The sequence below is a fragment of the Phoca vitulina genome, unplaced genomic scaffold (genome assembly GCF_004348235.1).
Source record: "Phoca vitulina isolate PV1807 unplaced genomic scaffold, GSC_HSeal_1.0 scaffold9, whole genome shotgun sequence".
NCBI classification, from domain to species: domain Eukaryota; kingdom Metazoa; phylum Chordata; class Mammalia; order Carnivora; family Phocidae; genus Phoca; species Phoca vitulina.
In genome coordinates, this window is record NW_022589712.1 from 43439308 (window position 1) to 43459891 (window position 20584).

At 34.6% G+C, this 20584-nt stretch overlaps 1 protein-coding gene across 2 annotated transcripts in view; it reads left to right on the plus strand.

The window, feature by feature from the left end:
• CEP85L (centrosomal protein 85 like) overlaps positions 1 to 20584 on the plus strand; it is a 177733-nt gene that overhangs the window by 84503 nt on the left and 72646 nt on the right. For both annotated transcript variants that reach the window (XM_032407990.1, XM_032407992.1), the window contains exon 4: positions 14303 to 14424. In XM_032407990.1, coding sequence (XP_032263881.1) covers positions 14303 to 14424 — 122 coding nt within the window. The remainder of the gene's footprint in view (positions 1 to 14302; positions 14425 to 20584) is intronic.

Consider the following 20584-nt stretch of genomic DNA (forward strand, 5'->3'; position numbering starts at 1 on the left):
GCCTAAGGCAGTAGAACATCTAGTGGGGAAGAAAAGACCAATTTTGAAGTAACCTGCAAACCTTAACGGTTATTTGGGGGAGGTGGATTCATTTTTAGAATTGACTTGCCAGATACTTGGAGGCTCAAACATTTTATTTTTTCCTAAATGTCTGAACTCTCGACAGACTCTCTTTCCTTATTAAACTTCCCAGTTTGTGATGGGGAAGAGTTTGGTATCAATAGAAGCCAGTTAGTTTAAGGTAAGGGCTCACATAGGTATGCACAATTTTTGGAAAATTGATAAAACACACTCTGAGTGGTAGAAATGTTATAGCATGGTCTGTGGCTTCAAAGAACTTGTCTATCAGTACACAAGTAATATGCAAATGAAACACTGAACATTTGGAAGTTAACCACTAGTGCAAGATAACATCAGGAGGACAAGGAAATTCAGGGTTAAGAATGAAATTAACACGTATAATAAAGAATGATACGGGATTTTTAAGAGAACTGCATGTTTTTACAAAGGGAGCTGACAAACCAGAGCTAAATAAGAAATGGATACACTCACATCCACTTACACCAGAATACAAATTTAACAACAACAAAACAACCCTCAGGGCTCTAGATACTTGTGTCAGAGCTCCGTAAACCATGATGCTATTCCATTGTTAAGATTCTAATTCAGTTCCATGATTTGTATTCTCCCCCCGTACAATTAAACTCATTATCTTTGTGCTTGGCACTCCAGCACCTGAGCCCCTTGCATTCCCAGTCTTTATGGTGGCATCATCATTTATTTCATCATCCAGAATGGAAATCTGAGACCCATTCTTATTTCTGTATTCTACCTGATGCCCCATTCATTAAGAAATCAATGTAGATTACCAGATATAAATCTTTTATCCATAGCTTCATCAGCGCTGCTCTAAACTTTTATAGAAGCCCAGTAATTAGTCTTTCTACCATGTGTCTTCACCCTGTTATCCAAGTCGCTTTCTCAAGTGCAAAATTGACTGTCACTTACATGTTGAGAACTGTTCTTTATATCATCATCTCCCTCAAGGTTAAAAGCCCAGACCTTACAGCATTTCATACAAAGGTCTTTCCTGATCTGTCATTGTCATCTATTCCTACCATAATGGATTTGGCAACTCTGCCATTGTATGTGTTATTTCTTTTTTCTAGAACCTGTTCCTTACTTTCTTGTTCCTCTGGAAAGCCTTCATTGTTCAAAATGAGTTAGTTTCTAATTTTAAATTGCATAAGTAATAAATATCTTTTATAATTCAGGTAAGTCAGATAAACCCAAAGTTGGAAGGGGACTTTATATATTTTATAGGTATATTTGTTTTCTTTGCCATGAACTTCATAAATAGAGACTTTTTAGAGAATAGTTTTTCTATAATCCTTACACTGCTTATCCCTTAGAAGTTAAATTTAATGGATATTTAGAATATTATTTTACCATTATTACAAGGATAAGTTGAAGGGAGAAGTGAGAATAAAGACCCTCCAAGGTTTCACATGAACTGATTTGTCTCTAATATTTGCTTCTGAAAATTTGAGATTTTACTTGCACTAGATTTTTTTTTTTTAGATATTTTTTTATTTATAAGAGAAGAGAGAGAGCATGAGCAGGGGGAGGGGAGAGGGAGAAGTAGGCTCCCTGCCCAGGGAGCCTGATGCAGGGCTGATCCAGGACCCTGGGATCATGACCTGAGCTGAAGGCAGACGCTTAACTGACTGAGCCACCCAAGTGCTCCATACTTATGCTTGAGTTTTTAAACTTGTTCACACTTTGATATATGTGTGTAACATACCGATTTGTGGAGTAGCTATGTGTTGGTCATGGCTTAATGAGGAGCTGTGGAACTTGAACTGCCGTTCTTATCTTTTTCTTAACTACTTTTCCTTAATGATTTTCAGAAAATGAATCTGTACTCTAGTTTTCTCATAAATAAAATGAAGGCAGATTGAATTAATTTCTAATATATCTTTGAAGCTCAAATGTTCTATGATTATACCAAACTAGCTTCAAAAAGGTGGTTATTTTTAAAAGCCATTTATCTTACTAGCTCTGTTAAAATAATTAAACATGTAAATTTCACATTTTGGTTCCTAATTCATTCCTTTAGTCAAACTACAGGTTTACTGGTTGCCAAACACTGTACTAGGTAAACGGTATGGTTAAAAAAAAAAAAAAAAGTCCTGGGGTGCCTGGGTGGCCCAGTCGTTAAGCGTCTGCCTTCGGCTCAGGTCGTGATCCCAGAGTCCTGGGATCGAGCCCCGCATCGGGCTCCCTGCTCGGTGGAGAGCCTGCTTCTCCCTCTCCCACTCCCCCTGCTTGTGTTCCCTCTCTTGCTGTGTCTCTCTGTCAAATAAATAAATAAAATCTTTAAAAAGAAAAAAAAGTCCTTGTCTTTATGTATCTAATGGATACCTGAAGCTTAAGCTATGACAGGGAAGAAGTGGTAAACTGGATTTCATCTAAGCCAACAGCTTTTGTAATTCTAGGTACATCATCAAAAAACTGCAAAGACAGAATGAGACAATATATTTGCAAATCATCTATCTGATGAGGATTTAGTATCCAAGAAATATAATGAAATCTTACAACTCAACAATAAGAAGACTAATTAATCAGTGGGTACAGATCCTTAGTAGACATTTCTCCAAATAAGATATACAAATGGCCAGTGAGCACATGAAAAGGTGCTCAGATGCTAAACATCATTAGTCATTAGGGAAATATAAATCAGACCCACAATGAGGTATCACTTCACAGCCACTAAGATGTCTATAATCAAAATAAAAAAGACGAACCAGTAAGTGTTGAATGTAGAGTAAGCATAACCCTTGTACATTCCTAGTGGAAATGTAAATGTTGCAGCACTTTGGAAAACTCTTTGGCAGTTAACAGGTAAGCATAAACAGTTTCCACATGACCCAGCCACTCTACTCTGAGGTGGATGGCCAAGAGAACTGAAAACATCCAATGCAAACACTTGTACACAAATGTTCATAGCATGATTATTCATAACCAAAAGATGAAAACAACCCAAATGTCCATCAACTATCCAAAAATGGATAAACAAATTTAGTTTATTGATACAGTTGAATGTTACTCAGCCATAAACAATAATAAAATACTTATGCTAAAAAAAAAACTTTTAAAATAAATCAATATCTGTTAATTGAAGAATAATTTTTACTTATTAATATGTTTGGGCATTTTTGATGTGATTATATATTAAAATATATATTATAAACTTTAATGACCCTGTTATTTTTGGCATATAAGTGTGCCATAATTTATTGAATTAGTCTCTTTTTGTTATTAAGTGATTTATAATTTTTGCCACTACAAACCACAAAAACACTATGATGAATGTTTGTATAAATAAATCTGATATATTTGTCTTTTTCAGTCTCTTGGCTCTGTAAACTTGTTATAACTCTTAATTTATTCAAGGATGACCAAACTCTTAAATGAATTTGATTTGTGTGAAATCCAATTTAAAAGTTTTGAAAGGTAGTTAGTTGATAGCCTTTCCTTTAAATTAGATGAACTTCTTTGAGAAAATGACCTAAGAACAGGAATTTTGTGGTAAGGGTTAGACTCTGAAACTGGTAAACATTCAGAGTGATATGAATGGCCACTCTAGCAACTGAAGGAGTAACACTTTTAGTTTAGACCATGTGGCCTCTTAAACTGTGTGCTTCTGCGCTAGGATGGGGGAGATATCCTTACTTTAATTTAGGTCTGAGCTTTCAAAGAAAGACGTTGATTATATCAACATTTAAGACGAGTCTTTGATTACCTCAGCCGAGAACCTCTAAAATATAACAGCTTCTCTTCTTCAGTTATACACTTAGCTCTCTTGAAGCTGTTAGAAGGCAAATGCAACTGATCCTTAATTTTTCAGCATAGATGCATTCTTGGAAAGGTTATGTAAAATGGATTTTGATATGTGGAATTCATGCTTACCTATAAAGCAAGAGATGTAAAGTGTCCCAGTGGAAAAGATTAATAAGCCTAACTTCGTAATATGTAGGCATTGTAACTTTTTTTTTTTTTTAAGATTTTATTTATTTGTCGGTGTGGGGGGAGGGAGCGAGGACAAGCAGGGGGAACTGCAGGCAGAGGAACTGCTGTGCAGGGAGCCTGATGTGGGACTCCATCCTAGGACCCTGGGATCATGACCTGAGCTGAAGGCATATGCTTAACCAACTGAGCCACCCAGGTGTCCCGGCATTGTAACGTTTTATCTGCAGTTTAATGTACTGAGAGTTGCACATTGGTTTCTGTGATACATCTCAGTAAATCTGTACTTCTTCCTTAACCCATCTCCAAATTAAATAGCTTATGTAACAAAACAAAAGGTTGTGAACATCTCATCATCTGCTGTTTTCATTTGCCTCTAGCTTAATTGATCAAGTGTGGTGAGCGGTTTTCAGGACAGCTCTAGTATTGGTATCAAGAGGATAATTTTGGCGCAGTTGTTCATTAGCCTCTCTTGCTAATGTGTTCATTTTTATAGGTTTATTGCTTAGTTGGGATCATGGATATTTGAAGAACTGATTGTTGACTCCAGCATTAATATATTGATGTTTTTAAATCTAGCTTGAAAAAATATCTAAAAATTTAACATTCATATAATTATAAATCTGTGTAATAAATGTTAGAGAACCACAAAGTGCTCTTAAGACTTCACATCTCCAAGTAGAATACAGTATGGCCACTGAAGACTTTCATATTTATCTCTAAAATGCAAACTAAAGTTAAATTAGTTATGTGGATTACTCAGAGATTTGCTGGGTCTGAAAGAAATGAGGCTAGACCTCAAGGGCAGGAAAGTATGATTTTTATTCAAATGTAAGTTTGTGAATTGATCTTTGAACTATAATCTCTAAAGTGTCTCTTTCTTTCTATTACGTATATCATTGCTATGAAAATGATAAAATTTTAAGTTATGATAATTTGGGAGATGGTAGCTTTTTATAATAGTAAATTTTTAGATTGCTCAATATTTAGCAAAGATTGTCAGGTTCTGTGCTGAGTACCAGGGATTATAAAAAAAAATAAGGAAAGGAATCACTGTCATAATTTACTATCATGATACTGTAATTATAATATCTGCTTGGACCACTGGAAATACTTAGAATTTTTTGTGAAGGCTGAAAAATATACTTGAGGGACTGTATTTTATTCATATTCTTTTGACTGTGTGCTGTAGGCCAGGTGTTGAACTAGACTCTGAGGATTAAAAAAAAATTTCTAACATTTCTGATTCTAGTATTTTTTGTAGAACTATGTGAAGGGATGTTTGAATTGAATAGCAATCAACTTACTCATGTTTTATGCTCTATCTCCTCTCGACATTTTTGCCCTGAGAAGATTTTCCATCGTTGACTCTGGAAATATTTTTTTAAAAAATAGTATTTTTAATATATTGAAAAAGAAAACATTTAATGGCCCATAGCTGCACTCTTAAGAAAAAAAAGTAGTATATGGATGGTAAGCAAAGTCAAATAATCCAACTGATATAAAGTAAAAGTCTACTTCCTCTCTCCCTACCAGCTAACCATCATTAATAGTTCCTTTTGTCATTTTAGAAAAATCCTTTCATACATTTTAAAATAATATAATGTAGACAGTGCTTTGGTCCTAAAGCACATTTATTATTATGTGTTTTTCTTTTATCTCTTGATAGTAAAATATGATAAAGAACTTGAATAAAACATATTTTGGTAATCTTTTAAAAATAAGTGAAATATGTTAGTGCTTGTGCTATAGCTCTAAGTAGGATCTGGTTCTATAGTGTGGTATATTTGGTATCCATAACCTTGGGCAAGATCCCAGATAAATCCACATTATATTAAATATTTCATTTTGTCTTCTCCATTTCCATTTCATACGATATTCCTTTCATGAATTGTCAGTTACACCCTTTATTTTTTTTTCCACTTTGGTTACCAGTAGAAGCTATCGGGTTTGTTAATTACAGTTAGCAAATTAAGTTTATTAAATTCTTCTGTTAATATATTTCATCTTAAATTTTAAAAAGTAAGTTATAACAAATGGTTTGGATAAGTCTATACTGTTTTATAAGTAAAAATTAATGATTACGTTTGAAGACTTAAGCTTCTTCTTTTTTTTAATCTTCTGATTGATTTGCTTAAGGAAAATGATTTGCTCCTCAGTCTTGGATATACCATTTCCCCCTTCACTTTTGCATTTTGACTGTAATGAGATCGTGTTTCATGCATGGATCATTCCTTTGTTGCCATTTTTAAAAAACATGCTAATACTAACAAAGATTGCACTTTGTGCATCCATAGCAGATTGATTTTTGAGAGAAAAAAAGTCCCTTCTTCCAAAAGAAAAGAATTAATTTAATAGTAATTTAATTGTTTAGCAAGGTGGAAATAAGTAATATTTTTAGGAATCTCTTTATTTTCATGCACATGTATTTTTAAGATATAAAATATAGGTATGTATTCCTCCTATCAGTTTCTTTTTATATTTTTTTCAAGGTTTTTACCCTTGAAGTAACTTGATATATTTGCATTATTATTTCAGTAAAGCAGATTAAGATGGCAAAGATAGCTAGCATTATAGAATTAGTAATAAAGACAAATTGAAGAAATGAGATCATTAAAACGCAGCTCCTTCTATAATTTAAATTTCAAAAGTCAAGATGCAGACTTTAGTTTATAATTGTTCATTAAGAAGAGGTTATGGATAGAATATTTTTTAATATGCTCTTTTGGTTTGAATTTTGTTAGAGAAAATTGATAGTAATACACTATAAAAAATTACATGGGCTTAAGACACAGATTTTTTTAATAAATGCACATTTCTTTTAGTAATAATATAATATGTAAGATATTGATTTTATTTGAAAGCACAGTTCTTTTAATAATCATATAATCCATGTTTTTCCTACTGTTGTTGAATAAAAAGTTCTTTGAATTCTATATGATTTGTAGTTTTTTTTCCATCTTCATTACTGAGCTTTGTGAATTTACTTTTAGGTGAAGTATCATGATTCTTTTACTAAAAAGCACTTGTAGAGTATTGCTTCAGATAGACTATTCCAGGAAACAGGAAGATTTGCTGTGTTATGTGACATGTTGTGAGTGATGAATGAGCTAAGCAACAAAGGCAAATGAAGGAGAGATAACGAGCTTGACGAACTGCAGAGGCTGTATTGCAGTTAAGTGTGGTAGCACTAGATTATCTAAATTTAACAGTATTTGTCCAGGCTGAAGCCAAAGAATTTTGAGCTATTTTCAGCTGCAATATACTAAGCTTATTTTAGAAGCATGTTTGACCATTAGGTGACATATTTTGGCAACTTTTCACAGCATCTGGGTCTCATCGAAGTAGCATGTATTTGGGATTGTGGATGCCTGCTATCTCTATTCAATTAAAGAGTGGAATTGGCAGTTTACAATAAGAGATGCCTATGTATGTGTTATGCGTCTATAAATCTGGAGGGTTGGGGTCTAGATGCAGAAGAGTAATGATTCTTCTTTGGCTAGTAAACTACTGTTTTCTTCTATAAACCACCATTGCAACAGTATATCTTATGCATTTGTAGGAAAACATGTAAACGAGGAATTCCCTTCTCCCCTTGAATTTGATAATTTGAATATAAAATACTTTTTAATCCCAAATATGTCTGGAAAATGTTTACTTATAAAAAGTGTCTTTGTTTCACCTGCACAGATTTTGAAATGTTTGTTACTTTGATGACATCCTTTCTGTTCCATACTTCAGATTAACTCACACAGTTACATGGCTTTATAATTTTCATTTAGATTTCATGTTCATGTCTAGTTAAAGTTTTATTATTATTCATAAGCTATAAGTATAAATTATATATTAAGTTACCAATGTTTCCTTGATTACTTATATTGGGTTTAGTCCCGTAGAAACATGACTGACTACTTGAAATTCTAAGGAGAAGAGCATCACAACAGTAATTTTCTATTTTATTGATATGTGAATTTTGATGCATTTTTTTCCTAGAAATATTCAAAGACCTCTTCAGTGTGTCTTATTCAGATTCTATCAAAACAGTACCTATGTTTTCTAGAATATGGTATAAATGTGTATTTTACTATCGATACATAACTGCCACAAAATGGTATGCCTCTCATGACCAGTTATGATTTATAGAATAGAAATCCTTAATTGTTTTTTAACTACTTGGGGTAAAAATATGTTCAAAAATGTATTGCTATTGAGCTAAATGTGTTTATAATGGGCTATAAAAAATCTATTCCTCTTTTAATATTAGGGAGCAGGGTTGTCCTCTGTCTTGAGAGAAGCCTTCTATGTTCTAGAGTATTAAGAACTCTTTAAGAATTGGTTGTGGGGGGAGGAAAAATAATTTTTCCTCTACCCCTCTAAGTTCTTGGCTGAGACTGTTGTAATAAAAGACAGGTGAACAAGAGAAAATAACAAAAGTTTATTAACATGTGTACCTCATGTACACATGGAAGATACACAGGGGAAAATGAGGAACTCATTAAGAGGCAGCTTGACAATTCAGGATTAAATACCATATTAATGAGGAAAGTTGGGGTGTAGGATGTAGGCCTCTAAGCGGAAAGGAAATGATTTTTAGGAAAGATGCATGGGCCCTTAGAAGAATAAATGGGAGCTATGATAGTCTGTGAGAAAGTTTGTCTGAGTGCAGCTCTCCTCTTCTGTGATGAGAGTCAGTCCTCCCTTGTAGATGAAATTTCCAGGGAGGGGATTTATGATAATTGAGGTCCTTTAGGCAGATAAATGGAGTTCAGGGAAAGCCTCTCCCAACATTTGCTGTTTTTCAAGTGCCCGTGGCTCAAAATAATGTATCAAAGGGGCATATTTTGGGGTGGCATGTCCAGAATTCCTACAGCCATATTTGGGGTGGCATATTTTGCTACCCCTCATCAGTTTTGTTCTTGCATTCTTGGTGTACACCATTTACTTCATCTGGTCTTTTATCTCTTGATTATTTGCAGATGTAAGATAGCACCAAAGTGATGAAGAGATATGAAATTATACCATTTTTAGTTTGCATACAAAAAAGATGGTGAACTGGATTTGCCAACCACTGTTCTAATTTTTCTGTTTCAGAAAGACATACTAAAGTCTTCACTGTGATGTAGATTCATTTGTTCATTTTTTTTTTTTAAGTTTTATTTATTTAAGTAATCTCTGCACCCAGCATGGAGCTCGAACTCATGACCCTGAGATCAAGAGTCGCATGTTCCTGCAACTGAGCCAGCTAGGCACCCCTCTCCATTTATTTTTAATAGTTTTTCTTCATATGAGGTTTATTGTGTCTATTTTATCTTCTTGGTGAAGGTTGCTTTTTACCAATATAAAACTTTCTCATTTTTTAATTTTTATTTAACTTATCTTAGGATTTTAAAAAATTTAATCCTTCTTTGGCTAGAATTTTATGACACCCAAGAATGATATTGCCATTCCTGCTTCTATTTTGTTCATGTTAGCTAGTATTGTGCAAGAGCAGGGTCTGCAGATCACATTAACTCCTAATCCATAATAAAACAAAGAAAACATTATTTTTTATCTTGGGCTTGATTTTCAATAACTTTCACGGTGAAGGTTTTAAGGCAATTTCACTTGGCTGCCTTTCTTTTTGCACATACGTTAATGTTCCAAAGCTAAGATAGTGCTGTCCGGAACTATAAAGTGTGCATTTATGTATTCTCAAGGTTCCTATTGTGTCATTGGGGAAAAAGCCTCACCCCAGCTGCTTTTGAGTACAATGCTTGGAAACTAATAGATAATTGATACTAATAAGATTTCATAAGTTATCTTCAGCTTATCAAATATGTAATTAGGAGAGGACAGTTTCTGTTTTATAAATAAGGGGGAGGAAGCCTTTAACATTTGCTGACACTTTACATTGGCAGTTTTTGAAGACTAACCCTCTGAAATGGGACACCTGGGTGGCTCAGTCAGTTAAGCATCCCGCTTTGGTTCAGGTCATGTTCCCGGGGTCCTAACGATCCTAGGATTGAGCCCTGAGAGCCCCATGTAGTGTCCTGTAGGGCTTCCTGCTAAGCAGGGAATCTGCTCTCCCTCTCTCTCTGCCCCTCCCCCTGCTAGTGCTCGCTCTCTCCCAAATAACTAAAATCTTAAAAAGAAAAACCAAAAGAATAACCTCTGAGAGACTAACGTGGAAATGTGAAGAACCAGTTTGAACATAATCTAATTCCCTTCTTACTCTTCAAATCTTTTAGAACGTACAAAATGTGTTTTCAGGGTAGATAACTGATTTTTTTACACATGTACTACAAAACAATCCTATGCTATTTCTGTCAGATTCTCTTTCAGCCTTGCCGAGACTGAAGTCTGAACTGCTCTAAATTATAATAAAAAATAAATTTTTACAATTGTTCCTTTTCTGTGTATCTTTAGTAGTATAGCATTGTTTATATTGTATGTAAGGTCATAAAGGTACGGTTGCTGCCTTGCTATTTGAGACTTTACAATATGATTTTTTTAAAAAAAATCTTTTAAATATCTATTTCAAGTTGCATTTTATAATTTTGTTTAATATAGCTTTATTACATAATAATATGGCCTTATTATAAAAGCCTTAGATGAAAAAATGTCTCCATAATTTCATTTTTAGTGGTAGGCAGTTATAAACAATTTAAAAATTACTTTTAAATTCACTTGCAGCATTTGGTTGTGTGTCAGATTTTGTTCTCCTTTTTATACTCTTTATGAATCAGGGTTGAAGTTTAGTAAGGAAGACTGTCATGCTGCTGTTTTGGTAATTCTTTGTATGTTACTTTTTTTTTTAATTGAGGCATAATTGACATTTAACATTATATTAGTTTCAGGTGTATAACATAATTATTTGGTATTTGTATACGCTGTGAAATGATCACCACTATGTCTAGTTACCATCCATCACCATACAAAATTACAAAAAAAATTTTCCTTGTGATGGGAACTTGTAATATTTATTAACTCTCAGTACTTTTTAAATATTATTGCATCTTAATTACAGGGGAAGGCTTGCTTTTCCTCATTTTCTTTATTCCCGTTTGCTCAGTTTCATAGCTCAATTTTGATTTGTTTTCTAAAGGGTGTAGATCAAGGGAGCTACAAATCAGATGAATAAATTTTCATATTTTGTTTTATGTATATTCATAGAAGTATCTGGCAAGTACTTTAGCAGTGTATTCTGCAAATGTTTCCAGTGCTATACACCCAAGTGGTATCGTTATTTGCTTTTCTCTTGCAAACCTCCTTTTCTTTCTTTCCACGCTCTCTCTTTCTTGATGCCAGCAAGTGTTTCAAAACAAGAAAAGGCTTCTCCTTAGGAAGATGTCAGCCATGGGGAAATTCTGTAGCAGATGACTTACGAAGAGTAGAAAAGTTAATGTTTTCTTCACAAGATCATCATCTATTGCCTGGGCACTTTTTGTTATTGTTGTTGTTGACTTTTTTGAGCTGTGGGCACTTGTCTTATTGAAATAGGCACAAGATACAGGAGGTAAAACATAGCTTCGGATACTATGGTATCAGTCATTCCTGATGTGTGATAATTAGAAATGAAGGAACCTTTTTTAGATCTTTGGAAGAGGAGACTATAGATCCTTAAAATATCTGAGAAGTTTTTTTGTTACGCATGATAACATCTACAAAAACCAATATTTAAAATATCTGTCAACTGGTATCAGGATATTAGTCAGTATATAACTCAGTATATATATAAAGTGTATATTCACTCTTAGTCACCAAATAAATGAAATATTTGGTATTATAAATTCTAGCACAAATTGTTTACCAAATCATTCTGATAATTTCCAAATCTTACATTGAGTTTTAGAATTGTTGATACGGTCTTTTATTTTGCTTATTAGCTTTTACTAGTTTTAATGAATTCCTGTTTGAGTCATAACTTGACGAAATAAATTTCATCAAGTGACTTGCCCACTAAATTGATACTCATTAAGTAACATGGAGTTGCTGTAAGTAGAGACTTTCTCATAATATCAGCAATATTTATGGTGCTGAATCCTCTCTCAGCTCCTAAGAGCAGTTACACTCAAAACTGTTTTCAGGGGCGTCTGGGTGGCTCAGTCGGTTAAGCATCTACCTTTGGCTCAGGTCATGATCCCGGGGACCTGGGGTCAAGCCCCGTATCGGGCTCCCTGCTCAGCAGGGAGTCTGCTTCTCCCTCTCTCTCTCTGCCCCTCCCCCTTCACTTGTACTCTGTCTCTCACTTTCTCTCTCTCAAATAAATAAATAAGATCTTTAAAAAATGTTTTCAGCTCTTGTGATGATATGAAATTTTGTGAATACCTTATTTAGGCGATAGTGGACGCAGTGTGGTACTTAAGACCACATGCTCTTTTGTTGGAGTGCCCAGGTTTGAATCCTAGTTCTGCCCATTAAATATAAGCTGGTAGGTAGTATTGAGATGGGAAAATTTTGGAGGGTTGACTAGTGCAGTGTAGGGAACCAAGCAATCAGAAAGGATGCCATTTATGGATGGAGCATCTTGAAAGCCCTTTTTTAATGCCAAGAACTCTTTATTTGTTGAATAGTGGAGAGGACCTTCACGGGGTTTGGGCAACAGCTAGTTACCAACCACAGTAAAAAACACTTCATTATTGTAGCAACTAACGTGTCTGTACTAGGGCATATGGCTTATTATTAGTCTGGGTTGTATGTTAGGCAAAGGAAAAAGTGAAATTCAGACACAGGATCTCTGACTAAGCTGCCCCTATAACACTATGTCACTTACACTCCAAATATCTGCGCATATGACAAGTTATGTACCCTGCTATCTCCTGGTTTCTATCCTTCCTAGTCTGTTCATCTTGTTTTGTCTGACTTCTGCCTGAAACATCCTATCCTAGTATTACTTGAAAATCATAATTTAAGGGGTTAATCCAGGACTAGTTGATGTCACAAAATTAGTGGTTTATTCAGAAGTAGGTCTTGCCAGTAACATCTTTGGAAAACAAAGGATAAAAATATCACTGCACATTTGAATTTTCCTAAAGTTGCTTTGGAGTGTTTCTGTAGGGTTATTTAGCTTGCCAAGGAACTTATGTTCCTACTTGACTTACCAGTTGTATTAGTTTCCTGCAGCTGCCAAAACAAAGGATACAAACTTGGGTAGCTTACACAACAGAAATTTATTGTCTCACAGTTCTGGAAGTTAGAAGTCCAAAATCAAGGTGTTGGCCGAGTTGTTTTCTTCTGAGGCTTGTGAAGAAGAATCTGTTCCAAGATGCATTTCTAGTGGTTTCCTGACAGTCATTTGTGTTGCTTGGTGTGTAGATGTATCACTACTATATCTGCTTTCATCTTCAGATGGTGTTCTTTCTGTATCTCTTTACATAGTCGTCTTCTGCATGTATTTGTAGTCAGATTTCCCCTTTACATAGGAGACCAGTCATACTGGATTAGGGCCCACCCCAGTGACTTCATATTAACTTGACTATATCTATAAAGGCCCTGTTCCCAAAGAAGGTTACATCTTGAGGTACTTGGGACTTAGGACTTCAACATATCTTTTTGAGGAGACACAATTCAATCTATGACTATTAGTCAATTAAGGTTTTCTTTTTTTGTTTCAGTCATAGGAATTTGAGGATATCTGCCATATTGGTTTTTATCAGTGTTGATTTGTTTTAAATATTTGAAATTTCTCTTAAATTCTAAGCAGATTTTTTTCTAAGTTAGGTATGTAATTTACTCTGGAGGCCAGTAATCACCCACCCAGATTATACCTGTTTAAGTCATATTTTCTATAAATATGTTTACTATTTTGTGAAAATATTTTTGCTTATGAAAGTTTAATGTAAATAAATGTGATGTGATGGATGACAATTTGAAATCTGCATGCTACAGGTACTATTTTTATTTCCTTGTGGAAACCTTTCCTATAATGTTTGTCTAGTCTAACCATGGAACATTTTCTTATTGTAGTTCTTCCTTAGGCAGTGAGTGATTAATCTCTCATTTCCAGAAAGTTTCCACAAGATAATAAGATCTTATTTATAGTGTTATAATAAACCAGATTAAATATTCTATTGTCACCAGTTCATTAGACTTGTACTTTTACTTTAGAACTTCCTTGAAATTCTTCAAGTTACTTTGTATTCACAAGTGTGATTTCAGACAGTCTTTAAAAAAAAAAAATCAAAGGGAGAGTTCTCCCTTTTTTAATGAAAATCGTTAGGAAAATATTAGGTATCATTGAAATATTCCCTTTAGACACTTTCAGTATACTAATAGTATAAATATATTTGTGCAGGTTTTGACCGGATCGTCTCGTCAAAGTTATTCACCTTCTGGCTATCAGGATTTCAGTAAGTGGGAATCAGTGCTGAAAATAAAAGAAGGACTGCTAAGACAGAAAGAAATTGTAATTGATCGGTGAGTCTGTTTTTTTAAATTACTATATATTTCAGGCATACAGAAACATAGATTGTGAAAACAAATACCTTTGTATCCACTACTTAGAGTTTAAGAAATAGAATCTTACAAATACATTGATGTCTCATGTCTGTCCCTCCCTCATCCCACCCCCTCTAAGATCCTCTATGAGAACTGAGGGTTGGTCTGTTGGTCCATCTTTCTGTTTTCTACCACCTTCCTGTTTACATTAGAGTAACTCATTTGGAATCTCCTTTCTGTCTTTATACATGTAGAAAGTTAGCTGCAATGCTAATGAATTATCAAAACTACAAGCTGTATCTTTGTGTTTTACACTTGGAAACTATCAAATTGGGAAGATACTTTAAAGTGCTAATATTTTAACTAATGTATGTGAGTTAGATCTGAAGACAAAAACTATGAAAATCATGAATGTTTAAAATTAAATGACCTACAGATAAACATTTTAGAAATTTTGGAGGACAGGCCAAAAAATTTTGTATTTTTGAGTACCAAAGTTCTGAAAAAAATTTTTTATACTTAATAGACAGTCTCCTGATTATTTTGAGCAATAAATGTTAATATTACTTAATTATATTATCCTTGATATATATTGGTTCTACATAATTTATGTATATTTTAGGGATAGTTAACCTATCCCTAAAATATAATCTGTCTATCTAAAAAATCTATCATGGTAATGGGGAAATCATTTGAGGAGGCATTGTTTTCTTAATGCCAGTTACTGCTTATTTTCATGTGCTTATATGGGATAAAGTAGTAGACATTTTAGCCTTAAAATTAAATCCTAATTCAAACATTTAAATGTATTTAATAGTCAAAATTTCAAAAGATTTTGCTTAAATATTTACCAGTATTAAGCAGGAACTACTGGAGTATAAACTAGAGCACAGACATCTGAACTTTTTGTTCTCTGCTATGTTCCTAATATCTTGAACAGAGCCTGGCACATAGTATATGCTTAACACTTGAGGCAGGAGGCAGGAGGAAAGAAGAACTTGAGAGATAAGTTGACCAGAGTAAAGCCATTTTGATTTTAGGCTGACCCTTAACCTAAAAATCAGGAAGCCAAGAAAAGAGTCACAAGATCCGACTCATGGGAAACCACAAGACCCCACTCTGTCCAGCAGTAAAAGCCACATATGCTGGACATTCTTAAAATTGCTCCATGTGGGTAATTCCAAAACTCTAATAAGACAGTGGAGAAACTAATTGCCCAATATGAATGATAAGCCCAAAGTTAAAGAGTAAGCTCCTTCCTGTGTGGTTAGCTAATAAAAAAAAAAAAAAAATTATAAAATCCTTTGTTAGGGGTGCCTGGGTGGCTCAGTCAGTTAAGCGTCTGCCTTTGGCTCAGTTCATGATCCCAGGGTCCTGGGATCCAGACCTGCATTGGACTCCCTGCTCAGTGGGGAGCCTGCTTCTCCCTCTCCCTCTGCTGTTCCCCCCTGCTTGTACTGTCTCTCTCTGTCAAATAAATAAATAAAATCTTAAAAAAAGAAAAAGAAAAGAAAACGTTTCATTAGAGGCAAAGGGTGGGGAGGTCTTCTTGCTCACCTGGGAGGAGAGACCACTATTTCGTGAAGTAGAAGCTTTCTTATTTCTGTACTTAATAAATCTTTGCCCCTTTCCCTAAATGGCTTGCCCTTGAATTCTTTCTCACACAAAATCAAGAACCCTGTTGGCAGTGGCCTAAGGCCCTCCCTCTTGAGGCTCTGCTTCTCTGGCATCACTTGTATACTTGATAAATGAATGAAGATTCTAGAAGATACTTTTGATTGATTTTATGAAAAAGTTATTTAAAAATATTAGATATTTCTAGTACAAGTGAATTTTATGTATGGATATAGACCCCAATGGATATATATTTTATACACTTAGAATTTGATTCACTGTACATACTTGAAATTAATACTTTTTTAAACAGACTGAAATTCAAAATTTTATTAATATGGATGCACTCTCTCTCAAACAATTAGAATTAATTGGCTTTTATTATTTTTTGAACACCATTATAATTACCATTCCATTTGGTATAAGTTAATAGGTATCTTAGTTCGTTTGGGCTGCTATAATAAAATACCATAGGCTGGGTGGCTTATAAACAACAGAAATTTATTTCTCCCAGTTCTGGAGACTGAGAATTCCAAGATCAAGGCACCAGCAGATTTATTGTCTGGTGAGGGCCTTCTTCCTATTTCATAGATGGCTGTTTTCTTGCTGTAACCTCACATGGTAAAAAGGAGCAAGGGAATTCCTTGGGGCCTCTTTTATAAAGGCACTAATCCTATTCATGAGGGCTCTACTCTCCTGACCTAATCACCTCCCACAGGCCCCCAGCCGCCGTATATCATCACATTGGGCATTAGGATTTAATATATAAATTTGGTGGGGGGACACAAATAGTCTGTGCTAGTGAGAAATGCATATAATTACCAACATAATCTATTAAAAATTGATATTTCCTAATTTTTTATACTGCAGAAGGATACTAAGGAAATAATCCAAAATAATTCAAGTTTCTCAGTTTTGCAGTTCTTTATCCAGTCTCATTCATCTATGCAGTGCCCTTCTTATACCTAAGTTTTAGAGAGTGGGGATTAAATCAATGAATGTATGTAAAAGCCCTAATAGGGCCCGATGCATAGGCACCATTAGCAAATAGTAGCCACAGATACGTGATTTGTAAAATAATAGTTATGTTTCTGTGTTTGTCTTTCCTCAGTAGACTCTGAGCCCCCTCACAGAAGAGACTGTTTCTTATACATTTCATTACTCATAATAGATACTCACCACCGTTCATTCGAGAAATAGCTTCATTTTTAATGGAAAAAATGTTAAGGTTGCTGGTTAACCTGTGCTGTTACTGGTACTAGTAGTTCTTTTAATGGTTTGCCTTTTGTAATTGCTTAGCTTTTGCTACTGGATTGATCAGATAAAATTTAGGGGTAAGTCAATGCACTTGAGACTGATCCAGAGAGGAAACCCTTATACCTTCTGCAATGACATAGTAAGTTAACGCTATTAGTAAACGACACTGGCAGCATAGAGAGGAATTCTCATTTTGTTATTGCAATTTGCAGTATATATGTTTCTTATTTAATTGCGTTTGAAAATAAAATCATATTGTAATTGTACTAGTAAGCTTTTAAAATTAGTAATGCATTCTTTGGTATAGTGTGGATACTTTTTTTATTGAATTCATAATGTCCTTCTAATTCCTCTGCTTTTTAAGCTAAGATTTATGATCACATTTCTCAAAGTAAAGCCAAGATGTGCATACCATAGTTACTAAAAATTATTGAAACTCCAGCCTTACAGATTTGATCAATTAACATGTGAGATTTTGTTCATCGCAATTTATAGTACATATCTTTTACTTTGAGAGGGACCCCATAATGCAAGAGTAGTTATTTTCCATCACAGGTGTTGAAGTGAGATTTGATTATTTTATCAGCTGATTTGAGCATTTAAGTACAGTTTTAATAGTTCATTTCTATTTAAGTTTTTTTTTGGTTGTTTATACCTAGGCATATAGTATTTTAGAATTAATTTCTAAATCCACAGTTGATCATTGAACAGCGTGGGGGTTAGGGATCCTGACCCCCTGCACAGTTGAAAATCCATGTATAACTACTGACTTCCCAAAACTTAAGTACTAATAGTCTACTGTTGACCTGAAGCCTTGCTGATAACATAGTCAATCAATGCGTGCATTGTGTGTTGTATGTATTATATATTGTACTCTTACAGCAAACTAGAGAAAAGAAAATGTTATTAAGAAAATCATAAGGAAGAAAAATACATTTAATTAGTATTGTACTGTATTTATTGGAAAAATCTGCATGTAAGTAGATCTATGCAGTTCAAACCTGTGTTGTTCCAAGAATCTTGTATATTCTGTTTCAGTCCCATCTACTGTACTGCAATTCAGTTTTAACACTAAATACCCTAAGTTAGCATCAGACTCCACAGATTTAAGGGCACATAGTCCCCAGCAAGACTGCGTAACTTCAGATGCCAGTTTGAAGGTGGCATCCCCAGGCCACCCACACGTCTAACCAACTGGCTACAAATCTGGCTAGTTCCCAGAATTTTTATTGGAGTTTCATTGTGTAGGCATGATTGATTGATCAGATCGTTGGCCACATGATTGAACTCAGTCTCCAGCCTCCTTCTTTCCCTGGAAGTTGGACTGGCTCAAAGTCACAACCCTCTAGTTATGTGGTTGGTTTTTTGGTGAACAGTCCCCATCCTAAAGCTGTTATCTAGGGCCCATGAGTCCCGCATTAGCGTAAATGCATGTGTCTTCCAGAGGGCTTATGAATAACAAACACTCCCAAGGATTTAGAGTCTCCTTCCCAGGAACCAAGAACAATGGCTGTTTCTTTATTATTCTTTATTATTGATTCTTCATTATTTACAGAATCTTAAGATTTGTAGATAAGTGCATAAGGATCCTTTTAATATACCTTGGGAGTATTTTCAAGTTAATATACTTAGCTTTGGTTGGCAGGCCCACCTGCCTTGTCTTTAATACAATCATCCTCTTTCCATCAAATTAAAAAATACTGACAAAGTATATTTAGAACTACATTTCAAAATTAAAGCCCAGGGCCATATTTTGTATTGTCCCAAAATGGGTGAAAGTTGATTTTGGAAGCTATGGGTAAGGAGATAGGTTCTTCAAAACTGTGTTTTATCCCTTGTTTATAGTACTAGAAGTAGTTTGAAAATGTGAATTAGTGGAATAGGGGATAAATTTCCACATGGTTGTAAGTTTTTCCTTTTATGTGCCCTCTTTTGAAACAGTTTGGGAAAAAGGAAATACATGGAAAATTAAAAGAATAAAATCTCACTGGTCTTTGTCTTCCCACCCTAGACCTTTGACCACCTGTGCCTTTATTTCAGCCCCCCTCTCACTTTTTATTTTGGTAATGCATGGGGGATGTCTCCTTGATAACCATTTCTGATAAATTATTTAACATGGCTATTGAGCATAATGCATTTGGTGGTAGGATCCATAATGACTTTAAAGCCATTAATGATATTAAAACTCACAATGGAAACTTTTCAGAAACCAAACTTAATTATAAAAGGAAAGGAACCTTCTCAAAAGGAGCCTGCTCTAAACCTATCTCAAAAGATACATGCTTTTGCTTTTTTGTATTTTTTCATCTAGAGACTGAATTTGTACATACTCTTATTTGTTCACTGGATCAGGGACAGGATCACTGCAGTCTGTCTAGGTCCAGTATTTCCTTTAGTAACATAGGTTTTGTAGCAGCATCTTGATTTTTCAGTTTTGACTTAATTTTTTAAACCTATTTTCTGATTAATAAAGGCCATATTTATTAAGTATTCTACTCAATTGCTTTCTTGTTATGTTGTAGTGACAGTACCCAATCTGGTCAGGACCTCACCATCTGTTTCAGTCAATTCCTGGGCAAAAGGAATGGCTGGGACTCGGTGGGTACCCAGAAGCTTCTCCAGCTCTCATCTTTCTTTTCTTTCTTTCTTTCTTTCTTTCTTTCTTTCTTTTTTTTAACTTTGATGAAAACAAACACATAACATGAAACCTATCCTCTTAACACATCTTTAAATATGCAGTACAGTTTTAGCTTTATGCATATTTTTTTTACATTAGATCTCTAGAACTTTTTCAATTTGCATGACTGAAATTCTGTACCCATTCAGTAACAACTCATTTCCCCCTTACTCCAGCCCATGGAAACCATCATTCTACTTTCTGCTTCTATAAGTTTGACCACTTTTTTTTTTTTTTTTTGGTATTGTAGGAGAGGAAAATATTTTCCTCGGCCTCGGCCCTTTAGGGTTCCTTTGCTGGATCTGGAAATTAAACTGACAAAGACAGATTAACAATAGAAAAGCATACAGATATATTTAATACAAGTTTTTTATGTGACTCAGGAGCCTTTGGGGAAGTAAAAACCCCAAGTAGGCTTGTTGAAGAATGGACAGTCATGGAGGAATATGCTAGGTTGAGGAGTATGAGGTAATTGTATAGTAAACTGGGGGAAATTGAGCAAGGTTTGCTTGGTAGGATTCTTCTTTGTGTCCTGTAGTCTTCAGAGATAGGGATGCACCTTTCCCTAAACCAGAGGGTTTAGGGAGGCAC